Source organism: Gymnoscopelus microlampas, assembly GCF_963454915.1.
Source record: "Gymnoscopelus microlampas genome assembly, chromosome: 16".
Lineage (NCBI taxonomy): Eukaryota > Metazoa > Chordata > Actinopteri > Myctophiformes > Myctophidae > Gymnoscopelus > Gymnoscopelus microlampas.
The window spans coordinates 27783877-27811381 of NC_139953.1; the positions used below are offsets into that span (position 1 = coordinate 27783877).

General features: G+C 39.5%; 1 protein-coding gene across 2 annotated transcripts; it reads right to left on the reverse strand.

Moving 5' to 3' along the window:
- Positions 1–522: 522 nt before the first annotated feature.
- Positions 523–27505, reverse strand: ptk2bb (protein tyrosine kinase 2 beta, b). Of its 2 annotated transcripts, XM_084082669.1 has the most exons (31): positions 27337–27505; positions 21045–21280; positions 20484–20662; positions 19296–19383; positions 18714–18793; positions 17995–18057; positions 17812–17866; positions 17071–17211; positions 16080–16154; positions 15393–15494; positions 14890–15007; positions 14601–14640; positions 12336–12376; positions 12197–12241; positions 12014–12108; positions 11844–11925; positions 11499–11599; positions 10908–11023; positions 8999–9099; positions 8651–8740; positions 6794–6998; positions 6056–6164; positions 5488–5547; positions 5234–5356; positions 4109–4261; positions 3833–3868; positions 3555–3579; positions 3395–3429; positions 2595–2729; positions 2120–2203; positions 523–1516 (listed from the first exon to the last, which is right to left on the reverse strand). In XM_084082669.1, the coding sequence occupies exons 2-31, from the start codon at positions 21240–21242 to the stop codon at positions 1295–1297; spliced, it is 2997 nt and encodes a 998-aa protein (XP_083938795.1). In that variant the 5' UTR covers positions 21243–21280; positions 27337–27505; the 3' UTR covers positions 523–1294. The 2 variants fall into 2 exon arrangements, with proteins under 2 accessions (XP_083938795.1, XP_083938794.1); XM_084082668.1 differs by having other exon boundaries at positions 3833–4261.

Here is a 27505-nt window from a genome sequence, read left to right on the forward strand (position 1 = left end):
TACTGATTTTGGTGACCCATGTCGTCCTGTCCTGTAGCACCACCATTAGGCAACAAATTCTACTTACAGTACACACAAGATATCTCAATCCTTTAAGGGCAGATTGCCATGAAACTTGCATTTGTGCTCCCTGGAGGATAAACACTACTCATTTTGTTCACCCCATGGCCTTTCCTGGCCCCACACTTAAGCCAACAGGCTTTTTAACTACAGTATAGGAAATACAGCATTTACTTTCAACTTTCAAAAGCTTTAGCTGTTCTTCGTTTTAGTGAATACTTTGGCAGGAGCTCACATTAAAAACATCATTAATTTCAACTCTTACTGGAGGAACTGGCCTGAACTATGCCTAATAAGCTATTCATTATAAAGTACAAATTAGTGCGTGTTTAAGGCGCAGTAGCCCCAAAAGGATCTTTTACTAATGATGTTAGATGAATAATGACGGTGATGACAGCCTACAATATGAAATGCCTCGAGTAGTAAGCAATCTTCAATTATCCACTAGAGATGGCAAGTATGGACATTTAATTAACATACTCCATGGTATTATTTATTTGTCATTTTAGTGTTTTTGCCATATTTTACTAATGAGGGTACAGGCCTAAAATACCAAAAAATATTTAAAAAAAGGAACTGTCTTGCCATGTTTTCCATTTGAAACAGATTATCTAGACATACTTTCCACGGCTGAAATGTAATAAGGCTCATGAAAACTTACATGGCTGGTGAAATAGGCCATTGTAAATATTATTGAGTCAACCTCTGCTCAGCATCAAATGTATTTACATTTCCATGAGCTACTGACATGTCTGAGAGATAAAAGCCTAATGTATGCTCCATCGCACGTCAGTGTTGCGCGGCAAAAATAGCAGACCTACAAGCTCACAACGCGCTGCATCCACGACGTGTTGTGAGCTTGTAGGTCAGCTATTTTCGACGTGCGACACTGTCGTGCAATGAAGTATGACTCATCTGCTGTTTTTTGCTGTCTTTTCCAATAGTACAAGCCACTGTGCTTTGCATAAGCCAAAACATATTTTACATAAGGAAAAACTGCATTTACTGAAAAAGACACCTAGAATAACAAACATGAGCCTTTTACTTGACTGTCTCTAAATATCCATTTTGTGTATACATGGTGCTTTGGTGAGCCCATGTATCCACTTATTTCCAAGTTGTTCAGGTCCCTTCAGTGGTATTACTCAATTTTTACACCAAGTCTTTGATTTCCACATTTCTATGTCCTTGTGGAGCTGGCTGTGTGAATTGACCTCAAAGGGAATACAGTCCCTCAGGATTCCAATAGTTTTGGCTGCGCCAAGTTGGCTCTGACCCTGGCCTGGTCCACGGCATCCAACATGTTCTTGCCGTCTATGGCCAGGGTGTGTGCTGCAGTTAACATCTGTCTCTTACACTCCTCCTTCAGAGATGTAATGGCGTTCTGCTGGGCCAGACGCATCTTACTGATTAGCTCTGCCATGTCATTGTTCAGCAGCTTCTGAGTGCCCTCGATCTGACAGGAAGGAATGTCAATAACGTTATTTGAAACGGATGGCACGCCAGAGTGGACACTCGATGAGACGCCAGCTTTATGGTAGTTTACCTCTCTCCACCAGGAAAGGGAGACCATTCTTTTTAACAGTACACAGATAAGCAATTTTGATTTAGAAATAGATAAATCAGAGCACTCAGAGCACTCTAATATGCAAATGATAGTTTTCATTTCATAAGCTGGCTCTGGATCGCTATTTTTGTTGCACCTTGATAAACGGCTTAGTGACTTTATCGAAACAGGCATCTGACATAATAAAAGGTATGGCTTTTATGGCCATGAGGAGGAACCATGAGAAAGGTTTAGCATCTCTTTATCCCACATGGTTTTCTATGACAGGACATCCGTCTCGTTTCCATCTGTGACAAATATATAAAAGCATTAACCACTAACCCTCTTTTATCATTTCTAAAATAATATATAATAATACTATTAATTTTAATAAAGAAGGAAAAAAAGAAATTTGTTCAAGTTTTTCGAAAATGTTCGACTGTAATGTGGTTAAGGATGAAGATTCAACAGATAAAGGAGGGAGATAAAAATCACAGAGGGCCTGTAATGTACCTCTGTCTTCTTGGTGGAATCATGTAAGGTAGGTAGAATCTCATCCACACTCTGGATCAGATCTCGCAAGGACAGTCCAACAGACTGTAGTGCAGTCAAACACAAACAAGACATTATCAGATCACACTGAATTATGGACAACAAAACACCAGTTTGTCATGAGACTAAATTCAGGAATTGGGTTTTAAAACGCAGCTCAACTCTCACCCCCCAGAATTACAATTTCAAAGATATAATTACAAATCACACAATATCCCTGCTTGCCACTTCCAACATTCTTTGTCACATTTGACTGTATTGCCAGATGTGTATGCCCAAGGAAAAACAGTCACTTATGAATACTTAGTTAATACAGTGTCTGGCACCAAAAATAGCCGATACGACACGTTGTGAGCTTGTAGATCAGCTATTTCCAGTGCAAGTAAGTATAAATCAGGCTATTGGCCCTCAGTTAACAAGATTTGTCTTGCAGTACCTTAACAAGGGTGAAGTACTGTTCAGGCGGCAGTGTGTTGAGGTCATTTTTTAGTTGGACGACCACCTTGACCAGGTTCATGACTGATTGGTACACCTTGTCTTCAGAACGGTCTAGTTCAGCTGTAGGGGTAGACTAAGAAAAAGAAGGAATTCATTACTCTGACTGACCCCGATATAAGAAATACTTCACACAGATATTGGTTAATAAGAGAGATGTGACGATCAACTGAATGGTCTCCCTGGGACGTTGTTACTTCAAAGGGATATTTCATTTCACTTTCACAACATTTGGGGTCATTTTATCGTCTACTCAGGCTTTTGTGAGCCCCCCGGACAGTTTTTTAGTTGCTTGATTCAGTATTTAGATATTTTATATTCATTTTATCAGACACGCCCCCTTCCTAAACAAACCCATTATAACTTCAAACTCAATTTTTAACATGTTAGATTCATCAAAAACAAACGTCCTTAGTTCTGGTGACTCACCCTGCCCTGCAAATACATGAGGGGGCCGTGTTTTTTCGATACCTTTTTAATTTCTTTTATTAATTCTTTTAATTGTATTATTATTATTTATTTATTTTAAAGTGAAATATCCCTTTAAGTGTAAACCTACTTGTAGCATTAGTGAGGTATACAGTAGTACACAGGTCTAATCAGTATTGAAAGTGGATCCAGAGCTGTTGTTTCTGAGATTTACTGTACTAATGAGCCTGCTACAGTTATATTTGGGTAAAGAAAGAAAAAGAAAGAATATATATACTGCATTACTGCAAAATATGAATCATTCATGGTTACCTGAGCAGTGAGGCGAGGGGGCTTATCTGGTGCTGCTGTAATAACAAAGGGTGAATAATACAGAGGTAGTGATGAGATGGAGGTTTACACACTATGAGTATTCACATTCAGCTGGAATAATTCTTTAGTCACGTGATAATATTTCTTAAAGAGCACTCACCATGTTCTGTCTCCGTTTCAGGGGACTAAAAACAAATGAGATAACAATAATTACACACAGAATAGACAATAACAGAAGGTCCTCTCTTGTAGTTGACAAAAAAAAGTTTAGTGTCAAAATAGCTCACCATATATTCATGAATCAACAGTCTGACCTAACTAAAAGATTTTCTAAACTAAAAGAGTATTTCCTTGATAAAGAAGACCTCTGTAAGAAATACCAAGACAAACACCAAGTTTAATTCTTTGAAGACCCGTAATGCACAGGTACACACGTACCGATGGGTTGGCAGGGTCCTCTGGTCCCATGGGGTCCTGCAAAAGAACAGGCAGATTCATTTCATAGAACAGGTATAAGCTACCTCGCTTAGGAATTGTTGCTAAGGACAGATTCAATTCGAGACTGGTGGTGCGTCGAGAATGAACGAATGGCTTGACAAGGTTTAAGGCTCCTCTGTTCCATGTAGCCGTCACAGGCACATTCATTTCAAGAGTACGGGGACACAGAGACACAGAGAGTGGCTTGACAAAGGTTAATGATGTCCTGTTTCCCACCAGCTGTCTCTCTTCCTTCTCCAGCCACTTCTCATCTTCGGCCATCTCCTGTTTCTGTTTGCGGAGCGTGTCCTGCATCCGATTTCGCTCCATCTGCCACAGACGCTGGGCATCCTCTTTGCTGTTTGCCTCCACCCGGGGAAACTCTCCTTCCTGGTAGAGTAGCAGGGGAATGAAAAGACTGGGTTGGCAAAATATATGCATAGATTATCACATATCCAGCCTTTATTTGCCCTCGGGAGGGGGTAAAAGTACACAGAGATCAAAAAGCTTGCCAGAGATAAGCTTGCTGTATCAGCCCTAGGGGCTGATACGGCGGCTGACCAATCATTTCAAGCTACAGTGCCGAAACACGCCAAACACGAACGGTTCGGTTGATGTGATAGTATTCATGGCTGAGGAGACGATGGAGTTCTGGGCACAAAGGAGCCAAAAGTAGAAAACAGTGAAATTTGATAGTTCACAGAATGGCTGCATAATGGCAGGCAGCCTGCAGTCTTTTCAGTTAACTTCCTCTGCACACTGTTGGGAAATCCCAACAGGGCAGTTCCTCACTGACTAATATAATCTATTAAATTAACCACATGAACCCTTGCGTCACTATTCTGGGGGCAAACATTTGGCAAAAATAGCAGATCTACATGCTCACAAAAAAAGGCCTGGACGAAATATAGACCCCCTGAGGGACTCTAGTCAATTAAGTTTTTAGGTTTAAGTGGTTAAAATGTAATGTGGTTAAAAGTGCCATTTTCATGAATCATGAATAAATAAGGTTATGGGTGTAATGAACAAATTATCGCCTGGCACTCTGCATTGCCCTTGTTATCCAACCTCAGCCATGTTTGCATTAGGCTGATATGCCTGCCCTCAGTTGGATAACTTTGTGGAACCACAAATGCCTGAGTGATGACCTGTACTACTGTATGTACATGGTGCATCCAGAGAGGAGGAACGACAACACAAGATGGGAAACAACAAAATTGTTGCAGCTAAAGTTAAGGTGGGAAAAGGAGCATGGCACGCATGAGCATGAAAGGTGACAGACTTAAGCAACCATACGCATGCACGCGCGCACACACAGAGATATAGAGACCCTCATAGACAACAAAGCCCTGTTTTTCTTACCCCCATGCTGCGAGGTCGAGGAGACATCCTTGGCAGTGCAAGTGTGTGCATTGAGTCAACAGGGGACTGATATTCACATGGGCTGGCCAGGTCAGGTGAGCTGGCGCACAGAGCCTCATTCAGCTGCACAGAGGGATACACACATACAAACAAACACACACAATGCTCATAATGCTTTCTGAAGGAAAACGTGCTACCTTGTATATGTAAAAGTGGCCTGAGATAAATACAAAGTGATGATCACACTACAGTACCTGAATGTGCAGGCCAATGCTGAGCGTGTTCCCAAACCGCCCAGGTTTCTTTCTTGAAGGCTAGTGAAAAGTCAGCATGAGAACATGTTTATACAGTATACACGTTGCACGTAATGTACATATTGTTGTACAATATTTTGTAATGTGTTACTATGTAAGTAAATGCAGCATCGTGTTCATGCAGGATATGGGTGGTAATTAGCTGTCAGTCTGCTCGTTGAATAATTGTGTGTAGTCACACATGCTGCTGCTGGGAAAGCTTTGCCTCCACACCAGCCTCAACCTTTCTAGTTCAGTCTTGCAGGGCTCAAAAGTTAAACTGAAAAAGTTAAAATGAAAGGTTTTGCATGGCTCTCAAGTTAAACTGAAATTCAATGATTTGCATGGCTCTGAAGTTACACTGAAATTCAAGAGGGTTTCTACATTGTATTTCCTGATTTAGCTTTGCGTGCTGCTTTTCAGGGAACATGTTAAGAGCAGAGACATCAACACCAAGTGTAATTGTATTCCATTTGTTGCAATACGTTGTTACATTTCTGTTTTGTTTTTGGATGTTCTCGCACTGCACCTTAGGAGGAGGTTCGTTGAAGTTAAACTTTGTGTCAAAGTATTTAGTGGAGCGCGCTCTGTCCCTCAGTCTCTCCACATCTTGTTCCTTCTCCATCTTGTGAACATCACTGGGGCAATTCAGAAAATAGTCCATAATATGTTATTACAGTATCATCATCATGTTTGCTATGAGAAAAAATAAACATCTAGCCATTAGGTACATTAAAGCCCCCCAAGGCAATTTTACTTCCTGTTTTTATCACAAAGCTGTGAACTGTTGTGGTTTTAAACTGCAATGTACAGTACGTCACACTGTTATGGCAAATATACTTTTCACGAAGGTGGTGTAAAGTGAACATGAAAGCAAATGTGAGCACAGTGAAGTGCTAGAGCATAGTTTGGAGGTGGAAGATTATTCTCCTCCAACTTTACCTATAAAATCAAATGAAATCCAAATCCGCAGAGCAAAGATTTCTCACAGTGGTTTCTCACTGTCCCTCCGGACGATGGGATCAGGATGTTCATACATCACTTTTAGCCAAACTCCATTTCAAGAAGAGTTTAAAATATTTAACTTTGAAATATTTAACACTCGCAGCATCCATTGGCCAAAAATAGCAGATCTATAAGCTCACAACGCGGTGAGTTTGTAGATTGGCTATTTTTGGCAACGACATTTGGTGTAGACAGAAAAAAGCTGTCCAGGTACAGAGACAACTCAGGTCCAGTTTACCTGCCTAGTGAAATTGTGAAGTACCTGATCTTGATCACCAGTTCAGTGAAGGTGGGTCTCTCTCTAGGGTCGTAGGACCAGCAGCGGGTCATGAGAGAGTAGATGGTCCCGGGACAGTCCTCTGGCTTGGGCAGCCTGATGCCTTGCTCCAGCTGGTTGATTACATCTCTGTTCTCAAGCCAGAAGAATGGCTGCTGCCCCCGGCTCATTATCTCCCACACACACACGGCTGAAGAGAAGAACACATAGAGAATAAGCATGGCCAAAAATGCACAAATGTGTTTTCATACATTATGAAAGGCAGTAAAGAGGCTAACATTAAAAGATAACAGGACAACAATGCATTGTTCCCCAGGAGCACAGAGACAAATGCCTTTGGCCTGGAGCTCTGTTTGAGAACTTTCATAGTAGCACATATGTGCTATTATTAAAGCACATTATTATGTAGCACATTATAGCCAATATTATGTAGCACATTTTATATGTGCTAAATAAGAAAAGAAAAAAAAGGAAAGAAAAAAAGCAAGAAGTCCCTTTTATGTACACAGCCCGTTCAAGGCACCATCATTCTGCCTGTCTTATGTACAGAGGTACCATCATTGCCATGCCGTCATTGAGCCAGCAGGCTCAGGTAGGTAGCCACAGATCCAAATCCAAGTCTGTGTAAAAGGGACAGCCAGCGGGGTGGGACAGTAGTGTGACATTAACGTGTGCCTTTTATTGCTCCGTATTGTTCTTGTTAAGCCCTTTTATGCTTACTGTATACAGGTAGGTATTTATAAAGAACTATTTCCATTTGGCCGACGTACACGTAGACCGTCACCAGTCACCACACTCGGACACGTGCACATTGCACAAGCAGCTCAAGTCGGTATAGTGCGGCTTTGACCCTGAATACCACATTGTTTGTGATTTTTTCACAATCTGCACAGATAGTGACTTACCCACTTAAACCCTCTATACTTTGTTGACAGGGGTTACCCAGGGCTCCATATTTGGTTCCCCTGTATACCAAATATCGTTAGCAAAAACTGCCAATCTACAAGCTCACAATGCATTGCAACACAACAGATTGTGATCTTGTAGATCTGCTATTTTTGCTGAGGGTTTGTCTATTATGGCATGCCCAGATTGGATGGGATGCTAAGGTTGATGTGGTTAATCACAGACTCCTCCTTGTAATTTGTTGATCCTGACCCAAGTGTGTAGTAGTTAAGTAACTCTGTCAGACTGTTGTGTTATGCCTGAAGAAGATCATCTGTGACCGAAACGTTGCTGCTTTGCTTCTCGTAATAAAATTGAGCTCCTGCACCGTGCATGTTGGGCAGTGTGCAGGTTTATATTTTTATTCTAAGTGTTCATGTGGATAAAATTGATAGCTAAAGATTGGACAGGGATACCTTGCCGTTATTAGACTCTTGTTTTCAGTTGTCTTGATATGTTGTACAACATTGGAGGTGTCTTTCTCTTAGGGCAATCATGTAGGGCCAAAACAGAGGGTAGAATCCATTTCTTTGCTAGTTATCCCAAATAGTTTTAAATAAACTACTTAAAAACCCTCACTAACTCATGGCTTTTTGTATAACAATCTCACGTTGTCATGGCTGGGATTCAAAAGGAACCCACTATCTTTTCATGCTTAACCCATTTAGACCTGAGACCGATTCTAAAAACCCCTTCTAAATCCTAACCTAAGTTTTCTGAAAAACTTCAAATATTTATTCAAAAATTACAACAAATGTATGTTGCTACTGTATATAGGTACTGTACATATCAACAAGAACCCCAAAAGGGGTTCCCATCCTGAAAGGTATAGTTACAAATAGGGGTTCCTGCCCAAAATGTGTTTTTTTGTCTTGAGAAAAAGAACAAGGAACTTACCAAACATCCAGACATCACTAGCTGATGTGAAACGTCTGAAGTTTATGGATTCAGGGGCCATCCATTTGATTGGCAATCGAGTAACTGATGCTGAAATAGAGAGATACTGTTATATTTTACTGGCTACTTGATCAATATTCTTCACCTTCCTTATGTTAATATAAACTGGTTAAAACATATTCAAATGTTAAAATAATTCTTTAAATTTGATGCACAAAACAATAATTGAGTATGATGCATTTTCTACATCAATATTAAATACTGAAATAACCATATATCCATAGAATGATTAATATACAAGAAAAGACCAGATGTAACACTGTGTCTGAGAGGAATCATCGTCATTACCTTTATAATATTCTTCTTCCTCAATGTATCTAGAAAGACCAAAGTCTCCCAGCTTCACACAGTCAGGACTGGCAACCAACACGTTCCGCACAGCAATGTCCCTGTCACAAGACAATGGTAGAGTAAATGTCTCTGTCACAGTTCAACAAGACAATGGTCAAAGTCTCGGCCACAGTAATGTAGTTTGTTTTGGAAGGAGATCTTGTTTCTTGTGAGTTGTGAGTACTTTAAGGTTTGCTTTTTCAGTTAACTAAGGCCTATTCCTTAAGCTTGAAAGTTAGCAGATTGCAGATAATTAGAATAATTTAAACTGCAGCCTACAGTTAGATTCCATGGTGATTCATTGTTGTCCTTCAAATACTTCCAAGCACTGAAAGCTCTGAACTGGATGTCTGCATTAAATCAGGTTTTTGCCACATTGATGCAGGACAATTGCAGCTAAGGTTTTGAGAGATTTATAAATCTACGGTCAGAGAAAGGTAGAATGAATTATTCATCTGACAATATAATCTAACTACACAATCAAAAAGGGGTCAGTAATGGACAAATGGCAACATCTAAATCATCAGGTGGATTGGCTTTGGTCCCTGTGTGTGAGTGTGAGATAAACAATTGGATTGGCAAGAAAAGCTCTAGCAGGGCCACTTCTGAGAACACACACACATCCTGGACTTTTGCTGTCCTCTCCACCCTAGATAGGTAGACCTTTATTGATCCCGTGGGGGAAATTCAGTCGCAAGAGGCAGCGCAGCAGTTAAGGTGCAGATACAGAGTAAGAGAAGTACTGTAGGATATACAGCAAGGTAAGACATATTGCAAGAAAACACCATCAATAATGAACCATAGTATCCTGTACAACAGTATACACCTTATGCAGGGGGAAAAAAAGCATAATTATGTGTTGTTACTGGATCCTACCCTATACTTACGCACAAACATAAGCACCCTATAAAATAGCCTGCACTATGCGAAACAAAAAAACACACAATAAAAGTGCTAATACACTGTACTGAGATGTACCCCCAGCAACCCTATGGAGCAACCCCAAGGGATCTTGTTTTGCTCCTTGATATATCCCTGCTCTCTGTGGGATATATCAAGGAGCTCGGACACTCTATGACACTTTGCTATGAAACTAGACATGAAGAAAGAGCAGGTGTCTTCACTGGCTCAAGAAAATGTAACAAATGACGGGCCCAACCTTCCCTTTAGTGAAGAGGCTGACAAATGTCTTTAGAAGGAAAGGTGAATGTTGAATTTGCTATGTAACCAAAGCCCATTTTATTCTAAATAACAATTGTCTATAATTGGTGTAATGTTAAACATTAAATCCATTATTTGCATTGGGACGTGGAAATAGTGTCTCTATCAAACTTCTAGAACTGATTCAGATAACCAGTGAATCCGCTAGTCAAGATTTAAATGAACATTAAAGTAAGGGACATTTTAGTTATATTAGGAAATAATATCGATAATATATATTTTGATTTGTGTACAAAGTCATTGATGACATCTAAATCATTTATGGGAAAACTCAAGTCCCACCCTTTTGATTAGGTTTTACATATAACTTTTAGTACTATTCTAGATATCATTATTATTTTCAATATTATCCTGGGTCAATAATTCACACAGGTTGTGTTATTAACAATATGTGATAGGAACCGCAAACTATTAGAGGTATTGTAATGATACTGTAGTACACAGAACGCTTACACAAACATGGCCAGCAGGTGGCGCAAGAAGGTGACAAATGTATTTGGAACCCCAGAATCCCAGGCACTGTTCTCTTGTCTCTCTTGTTTTCTCGTCTCTATAACACTTCTCTCCTATTTTTCTTTATTGGTTTCAATGTCTGCCTTTACCTAGTGACCTGGTGATATAATAAATACAAAATTGGGTCCCTCACCTGTGCACCATGTTGACCCCCTCCAGGTAGACAAGGGCTTTGCAGATCTGCATGCTGAATAGGACTAGGGTAGTATTGGTCAGCTTTTGTTGATTATTTGTTAAGTAGTTGCCAAGCTGCAAACAGGAAAAGGCAGGATATACAAAATTAAGTTTAAAATCATAGGAAGCTCAACAGGGCTTTTATTTCAAAAAAAAGAAAAGCCCTGTATGTAAGTCACAGTTACACTCGTCATTTGGATTTAGAATTGTGTTGTTGTTCGCTAAAATTAAACATAGTGTTTATTTTCTGTTAATATAATGCAGCGTGACATCTCAAAGGTATAACCAGCTTAGGATTTGTCGGTTGCATTTTGGAAACAACAGTTGGCCCAGGCTCAACGAGACCAATAAGTAAGTAAATAAGTAGCCTTGGGAACCAATGGTTTCCGAGTTATTGGCCCAACGAGACCAATAGCACACACATGACGTCCAGAAACAAAACAAAAAAAAAGTGATGATTGAGAGGAATTATTTGTGTATGAGTTCACACATTGATTCTAGGAAAATCCTACTCGGTATACAAGCTGAAAATATGTAGATTTTCACCAACCTCCCCATGCTCGTAGAGCTCCATAACGATCCACACAGGATCCTCCTCTATGATTCCAATCAGTTTGACAATGTGTGGATGGTCCAGGTTCTTCATAATAACTAGCAAATACATCAGCAAAGATTATCATCATCATCATTATTATTATTATTATTATTATTATTATTATTATTATTAGTAGTAGTAGTAGTAGTAGTAGTAGTAGTAGTAGTAGTAGTAGTAATAGTAGTATTATACTGCAAAATACTGAACATTAATTTAACTCTAAGTTTGTAAAAATTGAAGAGTCCATATTAACATTCAGGATTTTGCAGTGCAACAGTAACAGTGGAGGCATTTGATCACCTGCTTCACTCATGAACTTCTCCATAACATCAGGTGAACAGTCTTTGCAGGTCTTGACTGCCACACAGGTTCTGTCTCCATTCTATTGAACAAATTAAAAAATATCAGCCAAGATCATACAGAAACATAAATACATGGACAATGCCGTAGCGATGTGATAACATGCTCACTGGATTCCTGTAAACTCCATCGTAGACCTCCCCGAAAAATCCTGAACCGAGTATTCGCCCGAGAACGATGTCATTGCGGTCAATCCCATACTTGACTAGAAAAGAAAGTATAAAACATTGTCTCGGGCAAAAGTGAATTCCCAAAGGTACTTTTGTTCAAGAGTAGACAGGCCTACTACCTACCTGATTTTGGCCTTTCATCCATGATCTCACAATAGATATCTGACCCTGGAAATAGAATCCAAAATGTATGATTTATGGGACACATAATTTGGCGAGACATTTCTTAAAGAAAAACAGTTGAAATATTTTTTTTACTCACCCATACTGTATCTGAAAGAGCCAGTAGTGTCCCTTTTGTTGCTGAGAGGAGAGAGAATATGAGAGAGAGACTGGGACATAAATCTTGCTTGGCGTTATAGCTCCTTAGAGCACTGACAGTCGGATATACTGGTGATTCTCAAAGTGGCGTCCGGGGACTCCAAGGGTCCGAGGGGGGTGCCAAGCAAAATGTGGAATAGTTTAAACACTTAAGCCCTATTACATTTTTTTGGCTATTTAAAAATATCCAATTTACAAGTTCAACAATTGCGGAAACATTTTTGAATAATTGTGATTTTTTTTCGCTAGCACAAAACATTTTCATATAGGGGTTTATGGACAAAAACATGTATTTGGAGGTGGTTGACATGAAAAGGTTTGAGAACCATTGGGATATACACTACTCTCTGAATATATCTTCTCTTCAGTCTTAACTTTTCTATTATTACAATCAATGAAACTGAGTACACTATAAAGAATACATCTCATGGATGCACCTGGGACGTATCATCAGTGTTGTAGCCTGGGGTCATCGGGTGTTTCGGGTCTCGCAACATACACCCTCGCCCAGGTGACCCAGCCGGGGTTGATCAAGCCCCAACTTACGTCCCAGGTAGCTACCCACGGTCAGTTCTATAGGGAAAGACAGGGCTAATCAGTCCGCTTCTCCAGAACTACTCTGCCGGAACTCGGGGGAGACTCTGGCACGTGGAGGGACTAGGCTCTGTGGGTGGCCTCCTGGCCGGGCTCCTCCTTCGTCTCACCAGGTCCAGGACCTGAGCGCTGTACCAAATCCTCTGCACCATCCCGATCCAAACATTTCCTTCTGGCGTGATGGTTCCTTGGGCCGATACCACTAGATTGGGCCGTCTAATGGTATTAGCTCCACTTGCGGTTTGCTTGAATGGCCCTCCTAAAGGCCTCACCGTAGGTTTGTTGGGCTTCTTCCTCACGGAAGACACAGGCTGGGGCGCCAACCCATACTGCTCCCGGTATACCGTCTACATTCCGGCTGTCACCCGTCTCTCCGGTGGTCACCAAACTATTCCTGGTTGTCACATAGTCTAATTCCTATGAGCCACTATAAATACAGACTAGAATGTGCAGCATTTACTGCAACGGACACAAAGGACATTAAGATAGTGGTCCCCAAACACTGTCATGTCAAGGACCCCCAAATTGACCCCCACAAAAAATAGCACATCTACAAGATCACAAAGCATCAAGCAAGGAAAAGCAAGTACAGTACATTTCAAACAGAGAAATTCAATGTGCTTTACATAAAATATTAAGCAAAATAAACACGTTTTTACTGGACATTTGAATTCAGTGTGACGTGTTGGGAGCGTGTACTGTAGATCTGCTATTTTCTAAAGCATAAAATAGGATTAGTGTGGTTAAACTGTTCCTCATTTTGCTGGGGACCCCCTGGAACCCCATGACCCCACTTTTGAGAACCACTGTATTATAAACTCCTCACAAAAAGTTTGGAAACTTAACTTCGGTCAATTATTTCTCCCCTTCAATAATACAATTTATCATTGATTAGTCACCTTTACAACAAGTTATAACTTGTATGGGTTGTGCAATCGTGGAATGAGCAACACAGCTAAACGTGTGGGTAATGCCCCCAAAAAATGTGCCAGTCACAGGTGTGTGACTGGCACCTGAGCATGGGTCCTACAACTTTGTTGAGTTTGTGTATGCTCCAAGCAGCAACACTGCACCCATGGAAAGATGCCACGTTTGTGCAATAGGGACAATGGAAGCTGATGTTCCGTTACGCAGAGTGGCAGCATCAGTTGGTGTCAGCCCTGGTACTATAACCCATTTTCCAAACTTAGGACCAAGTTCTGTGAGACTGGTGAAGTCACAGACAGACCACGAAGTGGCCAACACCCCAAGAAGACTAGTTCATCACCCTTGCTTCACTAAGGAACAATAGGCTCTCTTCCAGAGATTTACAGGCAAGATATGGTACCACAGACAGATGTCAAAGTTGCAGGACCCATGTTCAGTTGCCAGTCACACACCTGTGACTCTGGCAGGTCGCAACAAAAGCATATAGGGGGATTTTGGCCAATTTTTGGGGGGCGCTTCCCACACATTTAGCCCACAACATTTAGTTGTAAAGGTGACTAATCAACAACACAAATTATATAAAATACAATACCAATTGATATTATTGAAGGGGAGAAATAATCGACAAGTTAAGTTTCAGAACTTTTTGTGAGGAGTTTAGTCAAATTAATTAAAATACACTCACCCTGTAGGGATATCAGGCAGAGCTGTTTGTAGATTTCCGTCTATTAAGTCAAGAAAAGTAGAGAAAATAAGAACATTTTAATATTGCGTTAAATAACTTAGACAGCCCTTTTAAATACTTTAAAGGCAACTTCTCTGAAGATGAGCCTCTTTATCACAAGGTATTTCAATAGTAATGCTGCATCAAACAAATCCCTCAGAGCTGCTACCCATAATTATACTTTGTTATGATGAGCTGAGATTAGGCCCAGAAAACACATACATTCATCCTTAATCTCCTGAGAACACACCTTTGTTTGGTCGGGAAATAAAAGATTCCTCTGTGCCATGCTCCATGCGGCAGTAGCCATCCATAAGATCCACCATGTTCTCTGCCATGGCAAATGTGGCCACATTGATGGAAAGAGGCTGTCACAAAAGAGACAATCCATTTACAAGACACATGACATGCACCAGGTTACATTCTTGACGTATCATACTGTACTGTATATCGTTGCTGTTGGTCAGAAAAGGTGTAGGTCCATGTTTCATCTTTTTATGTTTTTTTCATAAATGAAAGCTCTATTTTATACTTAGTCGTATGACAATGTCACACAAAAGTCTACAAGTTCACAACACGTCAATCGGTTATTGTCGCTATTTCTGAAACGTTTGGGATTTTTTTAACAGGGTTTAGACATACAAGGTTTCCGCACAACAGTGGCGATATGGTACATAAATGTACATTTTTAATTGTGGATTCTGAACCATGTACAAACAGTGTAAAGGTGCATAGTTTCATTCAGATGCTTACTTGTCTGGCTTTCTCTATTTCCACGTGTATGAGAGCCTTGCCATCACTCTGAGATAAGCATTTTATACTCTTGATCTGTTTGAAGTCAGCTAGAAACACAGGCTGGGAGGGGTAAAGTCATTAAAGTCAGACTGAGACATGTAATAACTGTAACATTATTATGGTACTTACAAAGGTTACCGCATTGTGTTATGTTAATGGATAACATACTGCAGCGTTCTCAAACTTTTTTTTAAGGACCATAACTGAGAGTGTTCAAATGGACCTGTAAGGATTCATTTGGTTCCATGGAACCACTGACATACTGTAGTATCACTTGACAGAGATATGAGCCAGTCTTCTCAAAATATATATTCGTGCTATATTCATTCATGCACAGTATTTTACTTTTTTTCATGATTTTGTGTCATTTTTATACATGGTCATATTGCTGTGGTTGTTTTATGTCTGTAAAAAATCCTTTCAACACAGCACACTTGGTTGTAGTGACTCGCCACAGAATGAATGTGGGACACCAGACATTTGGAATAAAAATATATCATTACCACAAATGATAGGATTTTTTTGTTAGGTCAGTTTAGACTACAACATATAGTCAAAGGAAAATAAAGTAATGTGTTCTGCAACAAGAACATGCTTATCATTCTGTCATATACACAGTAACAGGCAATATTCCACTAAGCTCACCGCTGCATCCTTCTGTGTGCGTTGGCGAATGCCTCTGGCACCAACGACCAGTTCCACTGCCAAACTCCAGCCTTGCTGTTGACAAATAACAATGGTGTAATATTAAAATAAATATTAACCTGAGTAAATATTTGTATATATCCTTATCCTTATTATATATTTTTTTCCTTATTATATCACTGGAATCATATAAGCTAGACAAGTAACAATATTCTCTTGGTGACTTTCTTTTTACCCTGACGCATGCATGAGCGGCAGCGTATTGAAATTAGTCCTGTCTGTGTGTCTGAGTATCCTTCCATGAACAAAATGACTACAATAAAGAACAGATGGGTGGATTTTCATGAAACTTGGTGGGGTTGATCAATTATCTGCCCCAAACAGATAATGGTTGGGTCAAAAAGGTCAAAGGATAAGATCACTATCATGGTCAACATTAAAATCACATAATCCATTATATATTTCAGGAGCGGAGTGCCCTAGAACAAGAGATATTATATTTATGGTGCAGACAGGGTTTGCACCCCAGGTGTGTTTTTAATGAAACCTCTATGGGGACCTACCACGGGTCACAGACAAAGTCAGAGAGAGAGAAGGATGAGGCTGGCAGGGCACTGCGTCAGGCACCCAGAACTAGGGGCAAGCAAACTGACACTACTACAGTACGTAGATGCACTGCGGTGCGACAGCTTAGCTAACAACACTGTAGAGCTCAAGACCCTGATATTAGAAAGGAGAGTGTGGAGGGCAGCGATCCAGGAGTCCAGAGTTGGTGTTGGCTAGACCACACTCTTACATTGCATCGCATCGATTAAGACTGTGTGTGGGTTTTATAAATATTGAACCAATGAACATTTTTAATACAAGCTTGTGACTAAATAATAACTACACGTTTTTTTGCCCAGGAAAGTAACAGTTGTTGACATACAAGGTTTCCACCCGACAGCAACGATGTGCTTTACATTGTACTGAATGTCATCTTGTCACTCACCACCAGCTCACAGGGGTACGCCTCCTCATCATAGCTGACGAACTCTCTGAGGGTCTCAAAGAACTTGAGCATGCACTCCTCGTCCTTCAGTGTGGCGTACTGTTGGAACGTTTGCTGTATCAGCTTCCGGAGCTGTCTGGACTGAAACACATGGTAATATGCTATTTTAGGCAGGTTTTCAGTTTTTATTTAACCCATTCAATCCGGGAACGCATCTACAAATGTCTTCTAAATCCAAGAGTTTTCTGAAAAACGTATGTTGCTATATCAGTGGTGCTCAAACTTTTTCATGTCAAGGACCCCCAAAGTTATATATTTGGCCGCCGAGCCCCATCTCAATAATACCCCCAGAAGCAAAGATTTGAGTTACAAATGTTCGCTTTAAAAATATATATTCAAAGCTTTGCAAAAATGTTCAGGATTTTTTTATTTAGTGCAGATCTACAAGCTCATATGAGATATATGAGCTTGTATATCTGCCATTTTTGAATAGCCAAAGTATGAAATAATGGTTATAGCTAAAATCTAAAATGACACAGATGCGTTCCCAGATTGAATGAGTTAACAACTTGCTGAAAAGAAAAAAAAACGATATAATAAAATAAAGAGAATCATATGAAGGTCTACTTGATTTACAGCTCTGCAGTAAATTATGAATTATGCAGGGCTGCCTTCTCTCTAACTGTGGGCAGATACAATATTGATAAAACCCTGTTGGCATCAACAAGGACAAAAACATACCTTCATGCTGTCAATCAGCTCCTGGGGAAAGAACAGATTGAGGCCCACTTCCTTCCTTTAGTTGTCAACAACATTCAGGAAAAAAAAGACAACTCAAAGTCATGATCAGATAAACAGTATGTACATAAGCCAAAGTGGTGATATTTTGTGAAGAAACAAAGTCAGTAAAAAACAACAACTTACTCTAGCAGCTCAAAGTTAGACTTCTTCTCTAGACCTTTAGCGTTCATGTCTTTATAGAACCTCCTGTAAGGTGCACATGCAAGATACAGATATTAGCAACGGATAAATCATACAAAAGCATAGTCTGGCCTTCACAAATAAATCTGACACCAATGATAATATTCCCACCCAGAGTCAAATCCTAAGTGTTCATTTATCCATTTGAGTGTACATATGTAACCGAATGGACCCGTAACACTGAGGATTACTTCTTTGTTGCACAATTTTACTGCTTACAAATTGGAATTGTGCAGCAAGAATATGCTTTATAATCATGAACTGATGAATAATAGTCACTATTTAGGTCTTTTCATTTTTATTCAGTGGCAGAAATGGGCTTCCACCGTTTATCGAGGGAGGGGACATTTTCGTAAAGACAACATTTTATTTTTAAAAAATGTAATTAATAAGAAATTGGACAATTCTTTTAAATGTGCACCGAATAGGGACGACAGGGTTAATTTGATTAACATACAACTTAAATTAACATCCTAAATTTACATTTTATCAAACATATCAGACAGTTTACATTTCCCAAAAGGAAATACATGTATTTAATTACATCTGACCAGAAGCAGCCGGTGATAAAAAAAAATGACCAGAGTGGGGGATATCAGAAGCAGGGGCATGGATCCCCCCCAGCAAATCAAACCCTGTCCACAGCTACAGTGAGGACTCACCTGATCTCCAAACAGCCAAGCTGCAGGGCCATCCCATCACTGACCTTATTAGCATGATACTGCATGTAATCACTTCGTACCTGAGAAATCACAGCTATACATTAGTTATATGCTTCACCATCTTGACAGTACTGAGCTTACACAGTAAAATCAATTTGGTGACATTTGTTATATTAAAGGTAGGGTAAGTGATTTACTTTGGTTAAAATAAGTGTTAAACAGCTCTATATTCTGATAGTACTCATTGCTATTAGAGTGTTTGTTCAGTAAAAGGAGTCTCCATGTCTCTCCAGCTCTTTAAACAGAAAATGCATTTTCAGTACTCTCTCCTGATTGGCTTAAATGTTGTCACCTACCTGAAAATGTACATATTCTGTTTACTAAAGAGCTGGAGAGACACCTGTGACCGAACAAACGCTCTGTAGCAATGATTACTATCAAAATATAGTACTTTAACCTTTTAACAAAAACAAAAACAAATAACCAAAAAATACCACTTGACTGTGTAGTAAAATATCATGACATTTACAACAAATACAATCTGGCGATATTGATCCAAAATAATAGTATGACGTTTTTTACCTGCTGGTATAAATATAATAATGTGGTTCTATCTTCTTTGAACTTTTCCAGGAAATTAACAGGAATGTATCTCACGCGTAGGTCATATCTGTAGTCAAGAGAAAAACAAATATGTATATATAAGTATTATGATTTAATAAAGAGAGGAAGGAAGCCAAAAAAGTCCGGCAAAGTCATGCAGTAATGCTGTTAGCGCAGACCCCTGAGAGCTGCCTCTGCCTGCCTTCATTTACTAATAAGAAGACAGGGAACCTAAATTATGTTTATTTAATCCACAACGCATTTTGTTATGTCAAAAATCTCACTCACAGCACCCTTCCAATGTGTGTAATGGCAGCATTTCCTTTATTTGTTTATTTATTAGACCTGTGTTAGAAAATGGAACATTACGTTCGTAAAGTAATTGTGTGTGTGTGCGTGTGTGTGTGCATGCATGCGTGCGTGCGTGCGTGAGTGCGTGCGTGCGTGCGTGCGTGCGTGCGTGAGAGAGAGAAACTTTAAGCAGATTGACAGTTACTGGTGACAGGTCCAGTTGTGTCACCGCACGTAATCAGAAACCATTGTCGCTTCACATTTAGTTGCAGAGGAGAGGCAGTCACAATCATTTATGTGAAAACATATTTCCTTTTTTTCCTCTCTCCATCGTTTGCATCTCTCAATGGGAGGGACTGAGTCACAACTTGTTAATTACTAATGAATCTAGAATTTCTCAATGAGGGTAGATGTGCTTCCAGCCTGTTTTCAGGTTTTCTTTTCTTTTTATGCTGGAAACCATGTTAAATGATGTATTGATCATGGCAAGTAGTTTGAGCAGAGTGACATTGAGGAAGAGTATAGTATTACAGTTGTCTAGTGCTATTGTATAACTAGCAATAGCGAATAATGTCATCTTTTACATTCAAATTTAAGTTCCTTCCCAAACTCTTCCTCTCTTTATTAGTAGCCACCTCATTGCCTCCTGAGAGCCCATTCTCCTCGCTGTATTATTTAGAAGAAATATCATGTAGACAATCACTCATACTGAAACATAATCACTGATATATACTGTACTTGTTTGCCCACAGTGTCACAGGAAATAGCAGCTCTACAAGCTACAAGCTGGCAGAATGGCTATTTTCGGTATGTGACACCGGTGCACAACAAAGTATAAATAACCCTTAGTTCAGTCTCAATAATCCATTGATTCACCTCCACTCAGCTTCCACATGCTGGCTCTCATAACGTTGTTCCACCTCTCCCACAGTTAGGTCTGGATGAAGCCAGTGAACCTCCTCTGACTTGAGGTGCTTCAGTAGGAGACCATAGCAACCGTTATGTTGGATGTTTGGCCCCAAGCGACCGCTGATCAGGATCGACTGGATGATGGCCTGAAGGACACAGATAGATCAAAAGACCTCATTAATGTTTTATAGTGAATGATTTTGTATTTATTTTTACCAAATATCACACTGTACCGATGTGGGGAAGATTTTCAAACATTTCAAAATCATTCCATTAAAAATAAATAAATAGCAGATCTACCAGCTCACAATATTGTCACGATGCAACACATTGTGAGCTCGTAGATCGGTTATTTTCACTATTTGCTTAATGTATTAAAGCTTAAAGTATATAGATAGGGCTTAAGTGGTTAAGGAGGCAAATAAAATGGTCTGTAACACTATAAGCATTCTAGTAAGAGTCCTATTTCTAATATTTCTAATATTGGTCAACATATGCAAATAACTGTATAATGTATATCTCACTCACCCTGATTTGCCAGGAGCTGTCACATTTGACCAACTTGAAGTTCTTGCTCAAATTGTTGTTGGTGCAGAAGCACACCTTGAGGATCTTGACAGGCCCGTTCTCCCCAATGAATGATGATTCTGGGCTGGGCTCGGGGTCTTCGGGCCCTGGACTGGTGGCCTTCCAGGCCAGGGTGTCACCAAACATCTCCTCATACATTCTCAAAGCAGGGCCAACACCATCACACCCACATCATCCTTTCAAAGACAAAAGAGAATTCTATTTAGAAACTGTGGGTCTACATTGTTATAAACCCCATCCGTTATTAATCAGTGAACCTGTTGTTCAATCTGGACAGGGATAAGATACAATAAAGAACACAGTGAAGAGAAATATTAAAAAAAAAACATGGATTGGAACAAGATAATAGTGGGTTGCAACTATGTAATTTCTCTGAGGCCAGTATGGCATGTTCACATTCACAATGAACACTCACGGCACATGGCATGCTTCTGTTTCTGGATAATGATTTGGTTTAAATGCACATCCAAACACATTTTCCCTTGCATGTTGAGCTGAATACACATACAATACACAAATAGTGGTACACTATGTTACTGTGTTGTTCTATGAGCTGATAATGTCAGAGTATCAAGGTCATATTATTGTACAGTATGTTTCACATTCAATGAGCCTGTGTAATGTGGCAATGACTCACATCATTCAGTTCTGACTGAGATTTGCTGATTACATTCCTTGCAACCTACTAATTCAAGTGAGGGCCTGTAATTCACAAGGCAAAAATGATGTTAATGTATCAACTTATATACTCTTGCATCTTCAGTAACACTGGAAAGACACTGAGATATCTTGAAAAATACTAGCTGAATTGCCATAGAATTTGCTGTGCACCTTCTTGCTCTGCAGAGGATGAACCCTACTGATTGTAGTCCCCATTACCTTTACTCTTGTGCCACCATTTGGCCACAATACATCACAAAATCGAATGAACAGATTGCCATGAAAAGTCGGATTAAGGACTGCAAAAATGAGAACAATGTTTTGAATTAAACACCCTAAACCAGCAGATCTGAAACAATACCACAACGTAGGACAGAGTGGAGAACAGCAATCTAGTGTTTTCACAGCTCTGGGCAGTTATGCAAGCACAGTGCATTTGTTCTGCACACAAGGCTCTGTGCTTTGAAGCAAAGTACGCAAACTGTAATCTAGGAAGGAGGCAGTGATTATGTTTGTTCTAGCCATCTTAAGACATTGACCACTCAGAGGAAATATGTTCCGGAGATATGGGATTTTGCAACAAATCGCCTGGCTTCAACAAACATTACTCATTGCACTGTCATCAGTCACAAATGATCACAAATAGCACACAGAAGAGCAACAGTTGCCTTAATAATGTTCACTCTCACCAAGTGCTTGGTGTCAAATTGTAAAGCTGTCTCAAATAATCGTACAAATACCCACACTTTATATTGAAAATCCCACTAACTTGATGTATCAAAGAACTTAACAAGAAAATGCATCCATCTATGCGCTAATAACTTGTCTATACCCGACTCCACATTCCTAGGATATTTAGACAGTTGATACTCAGTCAGATACTGTCAGTCTAGCAAAGAAGGCAGGTTGACCCTGCAAATATACAGCTACAAGGAACAGTAGACTTCTACTTCAGACTTTTACCCACCTTACTCACAGTACTGTCCATAAAAAATATATTTGACTGTCATAACATGTCTTCATAAATGAGTCCACATTCTGTTAGTCTGCTCCTCTGTTAAGATAGCTGAATTGTGTGTCTCTCTCACGGCTTTCACTGCTATTGCAGAGGGTACTGTTTTGTTAGCCTGAGGCCATGAATTCCTCAACTGGGCTGTGTGTGTGTGTGTGTGTGTGTGTGTGTGTGTGTGTGTGTGTGTGTGTGTGTGTGTGTGTGTGTGTGTGTGTGTGTGTGTGTGTGTGTGTGTGTGTGTGTGTGTGTGTGTGTGTGTGTGTGTGTGTGTGTGTGTGTGTGTATAGTACCTTTACTGAAAAGATAACCCCTTGAACCCCTTGAGTATCATCTCGTTTTCAAGGGGGTCCTTACCACAACAATGCAGAGAGTACAATAGACAGAACAATACAACAAATACATCCATGCATACATAAACAAGGACAACTTGACAAAAACAAAAACAAAAGCTCTCCTGAAACTGGCCGCTCCAGCTCCACCTGATCAGACTTCATGCATTAATCAAATGTACCCACGTAAAGCTAAATGAACAAAAACAAAAGCCAAAACAACAGACCGTTATGCACATGCGGTAACATGCATTAACATGCCCATACGAATACACAGAATACAGTGTGTGTGTGTGTGTGTGTGTGTGTGTGTGTGTGTGTGTGTGTGTGTGTGTGTGTGTGTGTGTGTGTGTGTGTGTGTGTGTGTGTGTGTGTGTGTGTGTGTGTGTTGAAAGACAGAGATGGAAGGGAGAGAGATGCATGTGTCTGGCAGCACCTTGCAACACCACCTAGGTGTGGGAGGCATGAGGTAGGGTAGGAGGGAGAGGGCATAATAATAAAGTCAAATGTATATGTGAAATCTGGACATATTATATATATAGTATATATATATATATATAATTTTTAATATATATGTATTTATGCATTTATATATAGATTGCGTAAGTCTACTGTATCATAAAGCAGTGAGTTCATTTTATCTTTATATAATTCATTGAATTGAGATGAACGGAATTTAATAGCACAAAATGGAACAGTATTTACAATGTCTGGCATCATGACACAGTAAACATTCAATGCACAACACTTGTATACAGTGGATAGTAGTGAGTTAACTGACAAAACAGTCTAGGCAAAGGCATCAAAAATAAAAAATAAATTAAAGAAATGATTCAGAATGAGGAATAACACCAACATATAAGTTCTTTTGATCACTGTTTTAAAATAAAATAACTGTGTTTACTGTGTGTTCTATACAAAAATAAATTGTGAAATACATCATTAACACAAACAATTTTGTCTGGGAGTAATTTGTGGCCATACAGTATTTCTATCTTTCTTTTCTTTGGAATGAGCAACATTTCTGTGACCTCAAGACTGGTTCAGATAACAAGTGTGTGAGACTTGATCTCTGTAGTTTTGACTTTGGCAGGCAAACACTAAAACCTAGAACAATTGGGCATAGATGGAGAGGGACTGGGTTTCACCTAAGGGAAAGCAAAAGCTTACTAGAAAAAATGTGAACACTTTCACAAGCTGTGTGTTGTTTTATTTGGAATGCCCTACACCGCTAGTCCATGGCTTACAAAGGTCTTATCAAACAGAGTTCTCAGAGAGAATTACACTACATCAACACAACTCAACTACTGTGTACTATAGCATTACATGCACAAGGCACGTATTTAGTTGGCAAATAATGTATTTTATCTGGCTGTTTTTAATGATGCTGTAGTCCTCCTTTGTAGTGAAATGAAAGCTACTGTGAACTTTCCAGGCACACTTTTGATGTTTCTCATGCCGGTACTTGAGTCGTTATGGTAACAACTGTCCTGTGGGAGATTTGATCATAATCACACGAGAACTACAGTAGGTGGTGTGAAGCAACACTTTCAACACAACAAGCCACAAGACCGGTCATGTGCAAGTATAGGACAATCATTTGGAATAGTGACTATACTCAATACCTTAATGGTTAGTGTGTGACATACAGCACAATTGGCACCTCAAATTACAGAATAAAAAGAAGGCCGATTTCGGGGAAATCGCAATAGCACGTAGAGCTAGCTATTATCCCATCTCCTCATTTTTGGTATCAGAGAGATAAGTGAATGACAACTGTGAAGTGTGAACAGTTTCTGGGTGACAGATAATGACAGATGAGAGGGGATTCCACTGCAGGTTCCCAACTACTGGAAAATAATTCAACAAGTTGAATCAGGAGTGTGATTGACAGAAAATGCTGCTATTTGGGTCCACAGAAGAAAATAAATCCATTTAAAGCACACAAATCAAAATGTATTACAGGATTATTTTTTGTTCAATTTGTATTAAAATTGTAATAAGCAGGGAACCAGCCCATAGCCATCAAACCTACTACTACCATGGTAATGTGTCATACAGTACATGTTGCAAGGTTACATTATCCATACAGTCAATGAAAAATACTTGTCTGGCAGTGTAGCACGCATCAATGGCTTGTTTTATAGCAATGTTGTGTCATGATGTGTTGTCATATTTGTTATATTACATCATCTTTCATTTATCTTCCGATTTGGGTAATGGTTAACACATTGGTATTGAGTTGACTTATAAACTGTAACTCACTGTAGCTGTTTAAACAGAGCTATTGTTACGCTATCTTGCTATCTACTATTAAAGGACGACTTCACCACTTTTCAACATATCTTCATATAATAGGTCCTCACTAATGCTCATGATAAAATGATACAATTCTTTCCTAATCAGTCTGTGTCTCAGAGGAGGGCTGTAGACAGTTCAGAAACCCGTCTACCAGTGACATCATCGATGGGGAATCCAAGCTAATAGAAACGGCAGGCTTTGTATTCCTGGAAAGTTGCAATGCAATAATAGATCCCATTGTTCTCGCCTTAATAAAAATCTGAATAAAAAAATTGTAATCTTTTTGGGAAAAAAAATCCTGCCTAACGATGATGTCACTGGTAGACGGGTTTCTGGACTGTCCACAGCCCTCCTATGAGACACAGACCAAGTAGGAAAAAAAAGTATCATTTTATCATGAGCATTAGTGAGGACCTATTATATGAAGATATGTTGAAAAGTGGTGAAGTCGTCCTTTAAGTAGTCTAATAGTTCTAATGTTATAGTTATTATCATTCTAAGAGCTGCATCTACAGACCTTGTTAAGGTAATTGCGTTGCTAGGGAACAGCTTATACTTATACTTGCTTGTCACTACTGACAGTGTTCACAAACACATTGCAACAGGAATTAAACTGTGACCCAAGAAGGCTATGTTTAGTGTGTAAAGGTCTATTGAAGTAGGCTATATGTGTGTGTGTGTGTGTGTGTGTGTGTGTGTGTGTGTGTGTGTACACTGTAAGGCCAACTGTATATGTGACATGACTGAACATGTCATGACATCCTGTTGTACCTGAATTAAAATCCACAATGAGCAACTATATGGCCTACGGTGTAGTCTGAAGAACTTTTATGATAATAAAAAAAACTCGTTAGTTAGTCTATAGTCTATAAGATAATAAAAAATATAGAGTTTTAGTAAAAAATAAAGAGTTTTAGATGTAATTCTAGAAAGCCTGTAAGATCTTCTTGAGGGAGGAGAAGCAGTGTTCTTGTTGCAACGTCATGTGTCCCCAGGCCTGTGGAATGTTGGCCAACTATTTCACCACCTGCACAGACTTGCTTTGATAAAGCAATGCATGCATCCGATCCGACAGTTATGGCAGTTAGGCTAAAATAATGGGCTATCTCTGTAGATTATGGTGTCATATTGATCTCATTGTTCTACAGATACAAATATTCAGACAGGCATAGTGGCCACATTTAAAATATGTTGCACAAAGCAACAGACAATACTTAAATTCTTCTATTTACAAGAAGCAAGAGGCGTTTTCTTTAAACGGCGTTGTGGATACACAACTCTGTGAGTTAATTAATAACTTTGAGCAGCGCAGACATCAATGTTGCGCCTATTACAGCTATAAATACCAGTGGTGTAAAGTAACTACGTACATTTACTCAAGTACTGTACTTTCTGGGTACAATTCTGAGTATTTTTACTTTACTAGAGTATTTCCAGTAGCCTACTAGCCTAACCTAGTTATTTTGTAGATTTTGATTATTACAAAACATACATTAACCACTTCAGCCCTATTTAATCTTTGCCTATTTGAAAATAGGCGATCTACAAGCTCACAATGCAACACTTGTGAGCTTGTAGATCTGCTATTTTCAAGACTTGTGGAATGAGACATTCTGCATAATGAGTAGGCCTACTTTTACTTTTGGTACTCTAAGTACATTTTGATGCCAGTACTTTAGTACTTTTACAAAAGTGTTTTTTTTTTTCTTTTTTCTTACTTTTACTTGTAACAGAGTATCTAGTATCTACATTGCAGTATTGATACTTTTACTTAAGTAACCAATGTGAGTACTTTTCCCACCATTGATACCTGCCACAGTTGCACTTTGAGCACTAGCCTAAGGTAGAATAACTGTGACATTCTCCAGGGGTTCGGCGCACCCTGCCTGTTTGTCTAAGTGAATATGCAGTGCAGGCATTTTAGACTCACCTATATGTAGATTTGTTCTCGTCCAAGAATCAGAGACGAACAGCTTGTACAAAATGTAATTCCTTGCGGGGTTGTAGCCTACTGTAGGCCTGACAGTTCAGTAAAGTCTCACAGTTGTCGACCAAAAGGTGCAGAGAAGTGTTTACAGAGCCACTCCCTCACCTCTGCA